Below are 15,275 nucleotides of genomic sequence, written 5' to 3' on the forward strand. Positions count from 1 at the left end.
TTGTGTTTAAATATAAGTATTTTTCAATTTATTAAGTGTATTTATTATTATGAGACTTCTATGATATCTAAAAATTAATATGTTTTTATATTATTGAATTAAATTATTAATAGTTAAATGATATATTATTTATTAATAATACTGATCATATTTTAGATTTAACATTGTTATATTTTGTAAGTTTTAGTTTTTGGATCTATTTTTTAAATAATGTTTTTTGTTATGACTTTAATTAAGATTAAATTTTTAATTTTAATTATTTGAAATAATTTATTTAATTATTTAGATAAAAAACGAATAAAAAAATGTAATAAATTTTTTAATTTAATCAACTTTATTACATAATGTATTAATGTTTATATGGACAAATTAAAAAAAATTATGAATCATCATTTTCATAGTACGGATATATACTATTTTTCTTATAGTATCGTTGAATTTATTTATTATTATTTTTTCTATATATACCCCTTATTCAAACTATTAATTTTTATAAAATATGAAAAAGCAAATTTAATAGATTTATATACAAAGATCATTTTAGATAAATTAACCCCATAAAAAAACACATTAACTACAGTATCAATATTTTTATTACATTATCAACATTTTTAATAAAAGTAAAAAATAATAGATTTATAATAAGAGACGAAGATAGTACCAATTATATATTTTAGTGCACAGTTTAATGTATCATAAATTTTTTGCATATGACATTGAAAGCATACTTTTTTTAATTTTCATTTAATATTTATCTATAAATATAGATATTATCTATAAATAATAATAATAATAATAATAATAATAATAATAATAATAATAATAAGATTAATATATTGATAAATTTTAGAATAGGTGTCTAAACATTTATTTACCGAGAAAGATAAATAAAATAAATATTATGATGTGGGGAATCTTTGAAAAAGGACCTTTCCCCTTAAAAGGCAAACCAAAAGAGAGAGAGAAAATAAGAAAGGGAAAGATTGCCTGTTTCATGTGTTTCTATTGGAAAGGGATATGTGGGGTAAAGAGGTAAGTTTCAGTTCAGTTTGACCTTTGTATTTTTTCATCAAGTTATGATGAAGGTCATATTCTATTACAGTTGGGAATGGACTGGACTACACTCAAATAGAAATAAAAAGGGTCTACATGTGAACCTTTGGGTCCCAATCCCAATCCTCTAATTCAATTTTCAAAAACAAATGTGTTTCTGTATAATTATTTTTTTAATGTTGTTTTACCTAGTCTTCAGTAAAAATATAATATACAAATAAAGTACACTTGTACGCATTTATTTATGTATCAATTTTTTATTATGTGATAAATAAGTTGAATAAATTTTCATCATAATTTTTTGGAATACTTATCCGATGTCTTTTTGTGGCTACAAAACCAAGATTTGTGGCAATTATTCTCTCTACTATTCTCAATGTTGGGTGTAACGTGCCACGGTCCCAATTCCGTTACAGAGAACGATAAATTCCCTTATTTGAGATACTTCTCATTTTAAATTTAGAGTTCTTATTTTTCTTGAGAAAGAAAACAACTAACAAACTAAGTTTATATTTGGTTTTATGGTAAAGTAACAAAATTACATTGTGTAGTTTGTCGATTCAATTCATCGCAATTTTGTCAACTATATCACAAAACTAAATATACACTAAATATTTAATATCGATTTTGAGATTAAAAATATTTAATTTATAAAAATAAAAATATAATTTTGTTTAATTTAAAAATAATAATATTTTTAATTACTTTGGTTATGTGGTATTTACACAATTAAGTCTAAAAATGCCAATAAAGATTCAATTGTAGATTGTAATTAATACTCATTATATGATACAAATAATTTAGAGTTAATGTGTAAAAGTAAAAATTAAAAAGGTACAAATCAATAATAATTAAAAAATTACTATTCAATTACTAATAGCAAATATTTAATACGTACACACACATGTAACTATATAAGAAATAAAGCTCAATAAATATTTAATTATTAGTGACAAAATAAAGTTCAACAAATAAAATTAACACGTGTACGTGTGTTCAGTATACATAGTTTCTATATTAGTTGCCTTTCGTTGGTAATACTTTTAGTAGCAAAAAATTAATAAAATACTATTATTTTTGCACTTAATTTATATGTCAAAATTTAATTTTCATAAATAATTTATTTATGTGGGCTTAAATAGGCTATCCGAATCGCGGCTAGATTAGCCCATCACGAGCTAGCTAGCCATCACAAAATATAGTTTAAAACGTCCTCTTATAATTCCTGCACAAAATTTGATCTTAAAACTCTACACTTTTTAATAATGTTAAAACGAGAGTAGCAATTTTCGAAATTTAATAGAATATTAATTATTGTTTTGTTAATTATACTTTTAATTATTTATTGAAGAGAGTAAAATGTGTTAAAATTAAAATACAACCTATGTCCTTAAATCAAATAGGTCAAAATTATGGTTTGTCTTTTATTTTATTTTTAATTTTTTTTAACCTTTTAACCATTTTTGTTTTATTTTAGCCATTTCACTAATTTACTCTCTCTTATATTTTTTAGAAACTATATAATTTTGAATGTAAGGTAAAGTTGAAATATTTGATCAAATATTCAAATAATGTCTCTCTTGATACATCTTTCTCGTTTAAAAAATTGATACATCTTTCTCGTTTAAAAAATGTTTACATGTACACTTGGAGCATATATTAATAATTTAGATTTAAAATTTGTATTTTTAAATTCTTTAAAATTTTAAAATTGCCTTTTTTGAAAAACATTTATAATTTTATATCCTTAAGGAAAATGAAACTTATCATATATAACTTACATATAAAAGAATAAAATATAATCTATAACTATTAAAAAAATAATGTATTTTTTTTTTATCTTTTTAAATAATATACAATTATAGATCACTCCCTCGTGTGTAGTTTAAAACAAAAATTATGCATTCCAATATAAAAGAAGAAAAAGAGGAGAAGAATGATTTTGCACGAAGGTCGAGGTTAATTAGGAAAGATTAGCATGGGAGCAGCGCGTAAGAGATAGCGCGTGATACGATGAGAGGAAGCATCAGAATCTTTTAAACAAATCCAACGTCATCAAACTGGGCAATACCCACCGGACAATATCATGTTTAATGTGAGATACTCTCTCTTGTACGACAAATTTAAACTTGTATGAAAATTTGCCAGGTTCGCTTCCCAACAACTCATTTCTTTTCATTGTTTCATTCGATCACATTCACCATAGTACACTTTTTTTTTAGTATAACACATCCACCATATATATTTTAACAAATAACATTTAATTTATATCACTCTATTACATCGATGTCTTATTTAAAATATATCACATTTGTTAATTATAAAATTAAAATAATAGATTAAAATTATCAAATTTTAAAATAAAATAATTGATTTTATAAATTATTAAATATAAAAAATTAAAAGTGCAATTAAGTTTTAATCTTATCGCTACTTCAGAAACATACTGAAATATTACTCCACTAAATATAGAGTTTTTAATAGTTTTTTTTTTTTTTTACAAATAAATATGAGCAAATGTCACTAAATCAGTCTTAGATAATTGTAAATTTTAGTTATTTTGATATCTCAAATTTAAGGATAATCAAAATAGTTATTGAATTTGAATAGCGTCAAATAAATTAATCTTTCCGTTGATTTGTGTTGTTATGAGGTATGATAAGGATGTTAACTATATACATGACTTTACAAAGACTAAATTGCTTTATTTTTAAATTTTGTTAGATGCAATGTGCTCTTGAATGACAACTTTTCTCTCAAAGTAGGATGTGTTCCACCTTTTCAAATGTGCGTTTCTCCTCTTCAAACGTTGGTGAATGATAATGATTGTGATGTAATCTTATTGTGTATTTTGCATGAATCTTAATTTTTCAAAGTATTATCGTGAAATAAAGTTTGTTATTCAAATAGTTAAAATTGAGAAGAATCCATGCAGATAATTCTGCACATCTTTTGTTTCGTGTAAATCTTTCAATTTTGTAATTTCTTCATTTTTGTTTCAATTGTTTCGCCAAATATTTCTCTTCATTAATTACTGATCTTGATTTAGATAGTGATAATATAGATCAAATTTATAGTAAGTGATATTTTGTAAGAACTAATTTTTTAGTGAATAATTTTCTATAAAATTCGATTTACTAATAAAATGATATTTTAGTCGTTAAACAATGATTATGATATAAGTGCAACATCTATCAATGAACTTGAACCAGCTTCACCGTCCATAAAATAAAAGATCTACACAAGCTTCACCGCCATCAAAATCTAACAATTATTCCAATAACTATAATTTGTTTCAAATTGGTAATAGAATAAATATTGAAGTGATGTACGATCTGCGATATACGTGAACCTTAATAAAGTTGTAAATAAAATAGTTTAAGTAAAAGAAAAAAAAAACTAAAATTGATATCTTATAAGAACATCCAAGCACATTGAAGATTCCTTCATGTGGGGATTGGATTGTATATAGTCCATTATCGTCTAATTTTATAATTACTTTTTAATCACTACCTAAAAAAGTTTATTTAATGTATCGATACATAGTATTAATAATTCTATATAATTATATTATAAAACAAATAAATCCCACAGACCATATAGTCAAAAAATTAAATATTTTAATGATAAAAATTTTGTTCTATGTATTTAAGGCAATTTATGTGTATTTTTAAAAATTTTAAATTAACTTTTTATGTATATTTAGAATATTAAAAAAATATTTCTTACAAAAATTTAATTTTTTTTAATAAAAGATGAAATAACAATGTCTTTTAATCTTGAATATTAACGACAAAGTCATTAATTTTATATGTAATATAACAAATGATCTATTTATTTAAACCAAATAACATTACAACAAAAAAAAAGAAAAGAAAAACCGCATATAGAACACAAACAAAACAACTAGACACTTAAAAAAAAAAATCACGAAAAAAAAAACAGAAAATAATATATTTATATAGTGATCCACTTATAAAAATAAAAGGAGAGGAATAAAGGAAGAGAGTAGTAGATAGAAGGCAGAGAGATGTGACTAGATTAATATCTTGTAAGAAATATAATTGAAATTAATGTATATTAAAAATGATTGGTTAGATAAATTCTTCCATAAAATTTAATTAATGTTTCAAGAATAAAATATATTTGGTAATTGAGAAATATTTTATTAATACAATTAGGAATGTAAACTATTTAAATATCTCAAAAAATTTGAGGGCCTAATTTGACCCTTAAAAATAATAAAACTAATTTTTAAGTTTTTTTTTTTAAAAATTGAAACAACTTAATTTTACCAAACTATCTTCTAAAAAGATACAATTAAAATTTTGACACTAATTAAAAAACTAATAATTTAATATTACAATATTAAAAGTATCTAACTAATTCATTTTTCAATAACTTTTTTTAAGCATTCAAGCAAATTCATTATATGAAAATAATAATTCAATAAAATATCAACTATAAATAATTCCAATCATAGAGGGCATCCTTAGAAATTCTCTGGAGTTGTGCTCACGTATTTTGTAAAATTCTAAAAGTATTTTTCTTTAATAAATATATTTCAAACTATTTTTGCAGCCACTAAGTCAAGTTTTCTAGCGTTTCATGGTAGAGATTTAATTGTTTATTTTCTAAATAGATAATTCATATAAAAACTAAGTTGTCTAATTTTTTTTTTCTTTTCATAAATAAAAGTTGTATATTGTTAGCAAATAATTTATCTAATAAATATTAATATTATTAAATTAAATATTTTTATTTAAATTCAAATCTTAGATAATATCATCTTTGTTTTTAAATATACAATTTTTTTTAAAATAAAAATTTGTCTCTTTTAAAAATATCTTTTATTATTTCACATACATTAATTATTCTTAATTATGTTATATATTTTTCAATTCATAATAAGTATTACAATAAAATCATCGATGAAACCTGTCTCTACGATAAATTAGTATAACATAATATTTTAGGGAGTAAAATATTAGTTTAGTTTGATTGGCATCACGTGAGGTAGTTTTTAGAGGGACACGCAGTTCAAGAGAAGAGAGGTTCCGTTGCGTTGCGTTGCATTCCAAAGTGAGAGTGAGAGAGAAGAAACGAAAAAGGCTCCAAACCCAATGCTCTCTCTCTCTCTCTCTCTCTCTCTAGTCTAGTCACGCACACTCTTTTTTGTAAATAAGTAGAGAGATTTTCCATCCTCTTATGCAAGTACTACTCTGGTATCAACCAAGCATCATTGCATTTTCAATAGCCACAAGAGAAGGGAAAAGTTGGAACACTCCGATACCCTACCCAGTTTGTGTTGCTTCTTTGTCTTTGCAATTGCACTCCTGTGTCTTCTTCCTTGCTCCTGCCCCCTGCTCTGCTCTGCACTTTCTTACCTCTTTCGAGTGAGAGAGAGAGAGAGACAAAGGGGTATCATATCATACTAAAATAATAATACTAAGTGATTGATATAAATAGTTTATTAGTGGTTGAGATTCAACTAAGAAGGGGATATGCAGCAGCAGCAGCACCTGATGCAGATGCAGCCCATGATGGCAACCTACTATCCCAACAACGTCACCACTGATCATATTCAACAGGTTTCATTCATTCATTACTTACTCTCCTCCTCATCTATCTCTTTTCTTTTTCTGCGTCTTCAACTTCAATGCTTAGTTATTCACTTCTAGTATTGTATTGTATTGAAGCTACCTCTGCTTTGTGAGGGCCCTTCTCTCTCTCTCTCTCTTAGCTTTCTTTGTGGGTCTTCATTCTTCACAGTAGTAGTAATTCCTTGTCAGCTAGCTATGTTACTCCTAACTGGCTCCCTTGTGTCTGCAAAACATTCTCATCCGTCTATCTATTGCATGCGCCCACTCTATAACTCACCCCTTTAATATTTTATTCTGCTATCTAATCTACCTACTACTACCTGAGAGATAGATTAGTTTTATGACGTGTGCTACCTTCTCTACCTCAATCTCAGATATAATCAATCACTTTCCTAGATTTGTCTTTATCAAACCAATACTTAACCCAAAAATTTATGTATTTTGATCTTAAATTCAAATCAAATTCATCCATTTTTTAATTATGATTTATATTTTATTTTATTTTAGAGAAATAAATATTTAGGTGAGGCTGAGGCTACCTCTTTTTACTTCATCCACTCATATAACTTGTTTTGATGTGTTTTAGCATCACTTGATTGACGCCTGATTTTTGTTGTTGTTGCTTGGTATAGAGCCGTAAGCACATTTTTGGACACTAGTTGCCTTCCACTTGGGAGACTTGGTATCTAGTCTAGTCTTCAATAAATATGTGTTGAATTTCAAACATCCATCACGTGTTTCCTTCTGGATCTTTCTAGTGTTTGTTTTCATACCATTATTATCAGTTTAGTAGACTTTTTGACAATGTAAAATCAACTACGACAGCTACTACTCCCTTGATATTTTATTTATTTTTAATTTTGGTATTTTAATTAGTTAATGGTTAACAACTCTTTGCTGTACGATTGAACAATTAATGAAATTATGAAACATCATTTGTAACTATACAAATGATTTCCCCTAGTGGTGCAGTTTAATTAGTTATCCTTACTTAAATGGTAGGAGCACTATTACTACATTTATTAAAGTGATCATACTATAATAACTATTTTCTATGAAGACGGAGAATGTATCAAACCTGTCAAACTATTACTTCTCAATTAGCCGACACCTCGTAGACATGGTAGAGTATTAATTAATAAGTCTAACTAAAATAGAATATATTTGCGGCCTCTTAAAGGCCTAATATTTTACTAAATCCAGAAAAACATGAATGAACTCTCTTATTTTCTTGAAATGTTGTACATTATACATGAATTATAGTTTCCTTTTTTTGTAATAAGAATAAGAATCATAGTATTTATGAAGGACAGTTCAGCAAGGAGGTACATTTTATTTTGTTGCTAACCCATCCATTTTGTCTGCATATATATATATATGATGTATAATTTATTATCCTATCATTCTTAATTTTAACCTTGAAGTTATTTTACAAGCAGTACCTGGATGAGAACAAATCATTGATTCTGAAGATTGTGGAGAGTCAGAACTCTGGCAAGCTGAGCGAGTGTGCCGAGTAAAAATAATTTACTCTTAGTTTTCCCGTTCATCTTTCATTAATTTATTGATTTCCAATTTAGTTTTTTCTATATAAATAAATACTCAATAATTATCAGGAATCAAGCAAGGCTACAGAGAAATCTCATGTACCTAGCTGCTATAGCTGATTCTCAACCTCAACCACCAACCATGCCTGGTCAGGTACAAACACAAATATAAGTTGTCATATATAATTGATACCTTTTATGGTGTTGCAGCGATAGGAACAGATAGATTTAGAGCTCTAAATCTATCTGTTCCTATGCGCTGCAATACCATGGAGAGGATGAAAATGTGATTTAATAATTGATGGTGCAGCAGTACCCTGGTGGTGGTGGAATGATGCAGCAGGGTCAGCAGGCACACTACATGCAAGCTCAGCAAATGACACAACAACAACTAATGGCTGCACGTTCTTCCCTTCTATACGCGCAGCAACAACCTTACTCAGCACTTCAACAGCACCAACTCGGCGGCGGAGGTGGAACTTCAGGACTTCACATGTTACAAAGTGAAGCATGTAGCAATATGAATGTGGGAGGAGGAAGTAGTAGCTCAACTATGGGTTCTGGTGGTGGTGGTGGAGGGTTTCCTGACTTCATCCGCGGTGGAGGAGGAGGAGAAGGTTTGCACAGGAATCTTATTGGAAGTGGAAGCAAGCAGCAGGAGATTGGGATGGGTTCTTCTTCTGATCAAGGTCGTGGTGGTGGTGGTGAAGGGGGTGAAAACCTTTACCTCAAATCTTCTGACGATGGGAACTAGCTATCTAGATCCAATTTGGTTTAGTTAATTATTAAATTACCACTATCATGCATTTTAGCTTTAAGTAATGATCAGTTAGTTAGTTAGCTAGGAGAACTAGTCAATCAAAATGAATTAGCTAGCTAGGTGAAAAACCTGTGCTACTGCTTTAGTTGGTAATCTTTCTTGTGCTTAATAATAGCAAACTTTTAATTAATGCTTTCACGTTTCTGTAGTACTAGTAACTCTTGCAATGAATTTGTGGTTTCTTTCTTTGCTACCTTCTAATGTTTTTTTTTTTTTACTAATCTACCCTAACAACTATCCTTCCGAGACTCTTTTTCCTAACACAGTCACAAAGACATTAGAGAAACAAACCTGTGCATTCATGTTGCCACCATCCACGTATACTTGGCCTAATTAAACACTTCTTCCAACCTTGATTTTCTTCAGGAATCTTATTGGAAGTGGAAGCAAGCAGCAGGAGATTGGGATGGGTTCTTCTTCTGATCAAGGTCGTGGTGGTGGTGGTGAAGGGGGTGAAAACCTTTACCTCAAATCTTCTGACGATGGGAACTAGCTATCTAGATCCAATTTGGTTTAGTTAATTATTAAATTACCACTATCATGCATTTTAGCTTTAAGTAATGATCAGTTAGTTAGTTAGCTAGGAGAACTAGTCAATCAAAATGAATTAGCTAGCTAGGTGAAAAACCTGTGCTACTGCTTTAGTTGGTAATCTTTCTTGTGCTTAATAATAGCAAACTTTTAATTAATGCTTTCACGTTTCTGTAGTACTAGTAACTCTTGCAATGAATTTGTGGTTTCTTTCTTTGCTACCTTCTAATGTTTTTTTTTTTTACTAATCTACCCTAACAACTATCCTTCCGAGACTCTTTTTCCTAACACAGTCACAAAGACATTAGAGAAACAAACCTGTGCATTCATGTTGCCACCATCCACGTATACTTGGCCTAATTAAACACTTCTTCCAACCTTGATTTTCTTCCTAATCCTTTATTGAACAAAAGAGAAAACCTCTTTCTTTTACCGACCAAATAACATTGAAAGACCAAGGTAACTTAAGTGACTTATCACAACCTTTACACCAATTTTGTTACATATCATAGTCTTGCGAGAAGTTTTTGTTTAAACAACAAAATCGAGTTAAATACAAAGACTACAAATCAACCTAGTGTGACACAATTTGCTGATTATTAGAGATGCCTTCAACATGTGGAATATCGGTGTATATGGAATAATATTTATTACGAAATGTCATCCCCTTAAATAGATCTATGTATCTGGAACAATTAATTTAATTTATGTCTTTCAGTTGTGAGATGCCTGGGAAAAAAAAATGTACAACATGAACTCAAAAAAGCAGCAATTTTGAAAGTAAATATTAATGACGACATTTCAACCTATTAAAGAACCAATATGAAGAATTTTTTTATAAAAAAAGAACCAATATTAAACGGGAGGCATAACTTGCTTTTAAAAAAAACCAATAGTCCATTGGTGGCGACCTTAAAACGTTGGGCCGGTCCTTGGTGGTTTAATGGGCTTTAGTGGGTTCGTTACCAGTCCAGAACAAATACAGTTTAATTGGAATAAATAAATAAAAAAGGAGACCGAAATTCCGTTAAAATTATGAAAAGGGTAGAGAGAGAGAGATGATTAGTAGCCACGAGTTGGCGCGAAAGCAAAGGGAAGAAGAAGAAGGCGAAGTTACAGGGCGTGTTGAAGAATGTCTCTTCCAAGAACCACTCGATCCACATTCACTTCCCACTCCAGATCCACTTTCACTTTCATTTCATCTTTCTCTTCGTTTTTCTTCCTTTCCTTGTTTTTTCTACCATCTTTTTCTTCTTACACAACTCACTCATTCACGCCATCGATCACACCTTTAATCATCCATTACTGCTTCTCTCTATGCTCAAACCCGCCATAACTTCCCTCTTCACAGCTCTATAATGGTACATTTTTCAATTATCAACCCTTCCATTCTTCATATTTATGGAAAATGAAACTCTCATGTTTCATTAATTGCTTATCACGTCAACAAAAATATGTTATCATTATCCTAAATTATATAATACTGTGTAACAGCAAGCCAGTTTGTGATCTGCGCTATGTTCATTTCTAAGATAATAATACTATTTGTGATTTGATATGCTGTGCTTGCTAGCTATTCAATTGGATCATAACATAACATACACTACACGCAATTAACTTGCATCAATTCAATTCAATTCAACATGTGTTTCGTTCCTGATTCCATGATATGCATGCATGAAACAAGATTATGTAAACCTTTTTTATATGCTCTTTTTCACGTGAGATGATTTTAAAATTTGTATTTATCAATTTGACCCCTTGAAAGGTATCTTTATCATAAATAATATTTATTTTTTCACTCTGTACAAATTTTTGTAGTAAAAACTAATGATTATTTATCTCCGTCTGCAGGGGACTCCTGTGAATATTATTGTGGGTTCTCATGTCTGGGTTGAAGATCCAGATGTATCTTGGATTGATGGACAGGTTTCTAAAATCACTGGTCAGGATGCAGAAATTGAAACGACCAATGGAAAGAAGGTTTATTCTGTAGTACTTTGTAGTCTTTCAATACAATTCATATTCAGATTTAGTAATATGCAAACTACTTTAATAAGATTAATTAATGGGATTGTGGTCAGTTTTTTTAGTTATTGAAAGTTTTCTCTCCACTTTGATAAATCACACTTACCTTCTGTAATAAATGCCATATTGTACTGATTCGAATAGCTAAACAATTCATATTGGTTTCTTCTGTAACTCGGGTTAATGGAATGGGAACAGCAAATAGTAATGATTAAATTCTACTTTGTGATCACTGTATTTATGTTTGTTGCTCTGGTAACAGCAATTAGATGGATAAAACAACAAGGGGGAAAAACACTAACATCCATAAGTGACCTTTCTTTCTTCCTCCTTGACCTTCTCTGCTTCAGCTTGATCTTCAAAGTATCAATGACTTGAGGAATATTTATTAATGTTTAACTTCCTAAAAATCTACTGTCGAAATGATTGGACTTGCAAACTAAATCATCTCAATCTCTGCCTTTATTGTTATCCTGAGATATACTTCTGCTCTAATTCAGTTATTGCCACTAGTCATTTCGTTCTATGGTTAGGAAATATTAAATTACTTAATACTTCCGAAACATTTTTACTGCATTTCTCTGTGGGAAAATAGTTTTCTTTTTCTTCTAGTGGTTGTATTGGCTACTGGAAAAGGAGCAAAATTTTATAGCAAGGCAAAAGCTACTTCTGAATATTTGTGCTTCTATTTTGGGTATTTCTAGGTTGTTGCAAAGTTATCAAAAATATTACCCAAAGATATGGAAGCTCCCGCTGGTGGAGTGGATGATATGACTAAATTGTCCTATTTGCATGAGCCTGGTGTCCTGGAGAACTTAAAAATTAGATATGAATTGAATGAAATATACGTAAGGCTCTCTTCCCTTTAATATGACAAGTTGTAACTTGTTTTACCAGTGCTAAAAGCAGTTAACCATCTTCTTAATTGCTTTGACAGACTTATACTGGAAACATACTGATTGCAATAAATCCATTTCAAAAACTACCTCATCTTTATGATTTACATATGATGCAACAATACAAAGGAGCACCATTTGGAGAGTTAAGCCCTCATGTATTTGCAGTTGCTGATGTTGCGTACAGGTATTCTAAATTTCTTCTGAAAGTCCAAATTCCATTTCTGTCATTGAACCAAATTTTAAAATGATGATTTCATTAATACCAGGGCAATGGTTAATGAACGGAAAAGCAATTCAATTCTGGTCAGTGGTGAAAGTGGAGCTGGTAAAACTGAAACTACGAAAATGCTTATGCAGTACCTTGCTTTCTTAGGTGGTAGGGCAGCCACTGAAGGACGAACAGTTGAACAACAAGTTCTTGAAGTATGGTTTCTTTTTTTCCCCTACAGTGAAATTTCCATTTTTACCTTCTCGAACTGCCACTCATTTGAGACTTTTGTCTTAACTGATTTGAGTGCAGTCAAATCCAGTTTTGGAAGCATTTGGTAATGCTAAGACCGTCAGGAATAACAATTCCAGGCAAGTCTTCTTTACATGTGAGCAGTAAATAATCTCATGTTTCATTCTCTATGATATGCTGATATATAAACTTAGTGAGTCTTTGTTACATATGAGCGAAAAATGATTCATTGTGTTTCATTCCCCCGATAGCTTGATATATAAATTAAGTATGTATCCAATTTGTATCCTGCATTCCCCAATTCTCTATCAATAATGCCAAGATTCAATGAGAAAACAATTAAATTGATGGCCATTAATCAATTTTGTTCTCCATAAATGGAACATAAACAGCTACATGAAGCCTACGTAACCTTCAATCTTTGATAACAAAAATAGTTTAAAAATCTCCTTGTCTTAATGGTGCAGTCGTTTTGGTAAGTTTGTCGAGATCCAATTTGATAAGAGTGGAAGAATCTCAGGAGCAGCCATTCGGACATACCTTCTTGAGAGATCTCGGGTTTGCCAAGTTAATGATCCGGAACGCAACTACCACTGCTTTTATCTTCTTTGTGCTGCACCACAGGAGGTTACCTTCTGCATAATCTACTTTTTCTTTATTCTTTTAATTATGTAAACTCATACCAATTTATGCTAACAGGAACTTGACAAATACAAATTAGGACATCCTAAAACATTTCATTACCTTAACCAGTCAAAATGCTACGAACTGGCTGATATAAGTGATGCTCGTGAGTATCTTGCCACTAGGAGAGCTATGGATATTGTTGGAATAAGCCAAAAAGAGCAGGTTTTGCTTTTCATGAGTGTGAATTCATACTTTTTCGTGTTAAAGTATGGAACTATTTGATTCTTAGCTCTTTACTTTCCTCTGCTGTCTCTTTTGTCAGGAAGCAATTTTCAGAGTTGTTGCTTCAATTCTTCATATTGGTAATATTGATTTCGCCAAAGGAAAGGAAGTTGATTCATCGGTCCCAAAAGATGATAAGGCCAGATTCCACTTAAAAACAACTGCTGAGCTCCTCATGTATGGATGGATCAAAGTGTATCATTACTCAATGCCCATATGACTTCCAACTGCCTCTTAGATGATTACCATTATTTGATTTTGCATGTTATTAGGTGTGATGTTGATGCCTTAGAAGATGCATTATGTAAGCGTGTCATGGTCACCCCTGAGGAAATTATAAAACGGAGTCTTGATCCGCAAAGTGCAGCAATCAGCAGAGATGGCTTCGCGAAAACAATTTATTCTAGGCTGTTTGACTGGTAAGATGCCGAAAATGGAAACAAATCCATAGTTTATGTCCTTCATAATTCTAGTTCGTACCACAAATATACAAGGTGAAGATATAGGATTCTGATTTTGATCCTTGGTGCATTAATGTGGTTGTTAACAGGTTGGTGGACAAGATTAATAATTCAATTGGACAAGATGCCAATTCTAAATCTTTGATCGGGGTCCTTGATATCTATGGTTTTGAAAGCTTTAAATCTAACAGGTAATATGAAGTTACGAAGTATAAGCATGCCTCTCGATATCACCCGATTGCATTAGTAAAGCTGTGAAAGCAGCAGTGTCTGCTTGTTTTCAATCATTGCAACTTATTTTCAGTTTTCATGCTCCGCAGTTTTGAGCAGTTCTGCATTAATTTTACAAATGAGAAGTTGCAGCAGCATTTCAATCAGGCAAAATCTCAAACCAAATAAGAAGTTACAGTTTATTATGACCATTATTTTCCTGTTTAATATGTAATTCATGATGAATTTCAGCACGTGTTCAAAATGGAACAAGAGGAATATACAAAGGAACAGATCGATTGGAGCTACATTGAATTTGTTGACAACCAAGATGTTTTGGACCTTATCGAAAAGGTTTTCTTTCTCGTTTTGCCACTTTCCTTAAGGGCTTGAGGATTTAGTAGTTCAATTCGAGTTTAAAAACAGTCACCTTAGACGTTCCAGAACTTAATGAAACAGAAAGTTAATGCTAGTATGTTTTTTGATGATTTAAATACCATCCCACAATCTATCTTATTTGACTAACTACAAATAATGGAAACTTTATTAGTTCAACCTGAAAAGCCGAAAGGATGGGGGGCCAGGTGTGGGTGAAAATAAACTCGGCCAATTGGTTCTATACTTCTATAGTCGCTTCTTTTGAACTGAACCACAAGAGCCCTGTTGAGTATATTACCCAAATCTTTCATCTCCAGATTTCAGACAAACAAAAATATACAATTAAGGAACTACTGTTATTGAGTGATCTTTCCCT

The 15,275-nt window shown here is 30.2% G+C and overlaps 2 protein-coding genes across 6 annotated transcripts in view; both read left to right on the top strand.

Moving 5' to 3' along the window:
* Positions 1-6,089: 6,089 nt before the first annotated feature.
* On the top strand, positions 6,090-9,209 carry LOC101508325 (uncharacterized). 4 transcript variants are annotated; one of them, XM_012714191.3, is made up of 4 exons: positions 6,090-6,644; positions 8,096-8,172; positions 8,273-8,357; positions 8,514-9,209. In XM_012714191.3, exons 1-4 carry the CDS (start codon positions 6,558-6,560, stop codon positions 8,955-8,957), a joined length of 693 nt encoding a protein of 230 aa, XP_012569645.1. In that variant the 5' UTR covers positions 6,090-6,557; the 3' UTR covers positions 8,958-9,209. The 4 variants fall into 4 exon arrangements, with proteins under 4 accessions (XP_012569645.1, XP_004494722.1, XP_073221967.1 ...); XM_004494665.4 differs by having other exon boundaries at positions 6,094-6,644; positions 8,517-9,209; XM_073365866.1 differs by lacking the exon at positions 6,090-6,644 and adding an exon at positions 6,793-7,779.
* Positions 9,210-10,599: 1,390 nt separating this feature from the next.
* LOC101508014 (myosin-11-like) overlaps positions 10,600-15,275 on the top strand; it is a 13,130-nt gene continuing 8,454 nt past the window's right edge. For both annotated transcript variants that reach the window (XM_004494663.4, XM_012714190.3), the window contains exons 1-13: positions 10,600-10,915; positions 11,409-11,537; positions 12,287-12,430; positions 12,520-12,665; positions 12,748-12,904; positions 13,002-13,060; positions 13,409-13,568; positions 13,641-13,790; positions 13,891-14,027; positions 14,123-14,269; positions 14,401-14,502; positions 14,632-14,689; positions 14,774-14,875. In XM_004494663.4, the coding sequence (XP_004494720.1) occupies positions 10,913-10,915; positions 11,409-11,537; positions 12,287-12,430; positions 12,520-12,665; positions 12,748-12,904; positions 13,002-13,060; positions 13,409-13,568; positions 13,641-13,790; positions 13,891-14,027; positions 14,123-14,269; positions 14,401-14,502; positions 14,632-14,689; positions 14,774-14,875 (1,494 nt within the window). In that variant the 5' untranslated portion in view covers positions 10,600-10,912. The remainder of the gene's footprint in view (positions 10,916-11,408; positions 11,538-12,286; positions 12,431-12,519; positions 12,666-12,747; positions 12,905-13,001; positions 13,061-13,408; positions 13,569-13,640; positions 13,791-13,890; positions 14,028-14,122; positions 14,270-14,400; positions 14,503-14,631; positions 14,690-14,773; positions 14,876-15,275) is intronic.

Source organism: Cicer arietinum, chromosome 3, assembly GCF_000331145.2.
Source record: "Cicer arietinum cultivar CDC Frontier isolate Library 1 chromosome 3, Cicar.CDCFrontier_v2.0, whole genome shotgun sequence".
NCBI classification, from domain to species: Eukaryota; Viridiplantae; Streptophyta; class Magnoliopsida; order Fabales; family Fabaceae; genus Cicer; species Cicer arietinum.

What these genes read in the sequence shown, in the direction of transcription:
- LOC101508325 (XM_012714191.3), top strand. Translation starts at nt 6,558, where the DNA reads ATGCAGCAGCAGCAGCACCTGATGCAGATGCAGCCCATGATGGCAACC. An exon ending in CCACTGATCATATTCAACAG is followed by an intron (nt 6,645 to 8,095) that starts GTTTCATTCATT and finishes TTTTACAAGCAG; the next exon opens with TACCTGGATGAGAACAAATC. An exon ending in CACCAACCATGCCTGGTCAG is followed by an intron (nt 8,358 to 8,513) that starts GTACAAACACAA and finishes TTGATGGTGCAG; the next exon opens with CAGTACCCTGGTGGTGGTGG.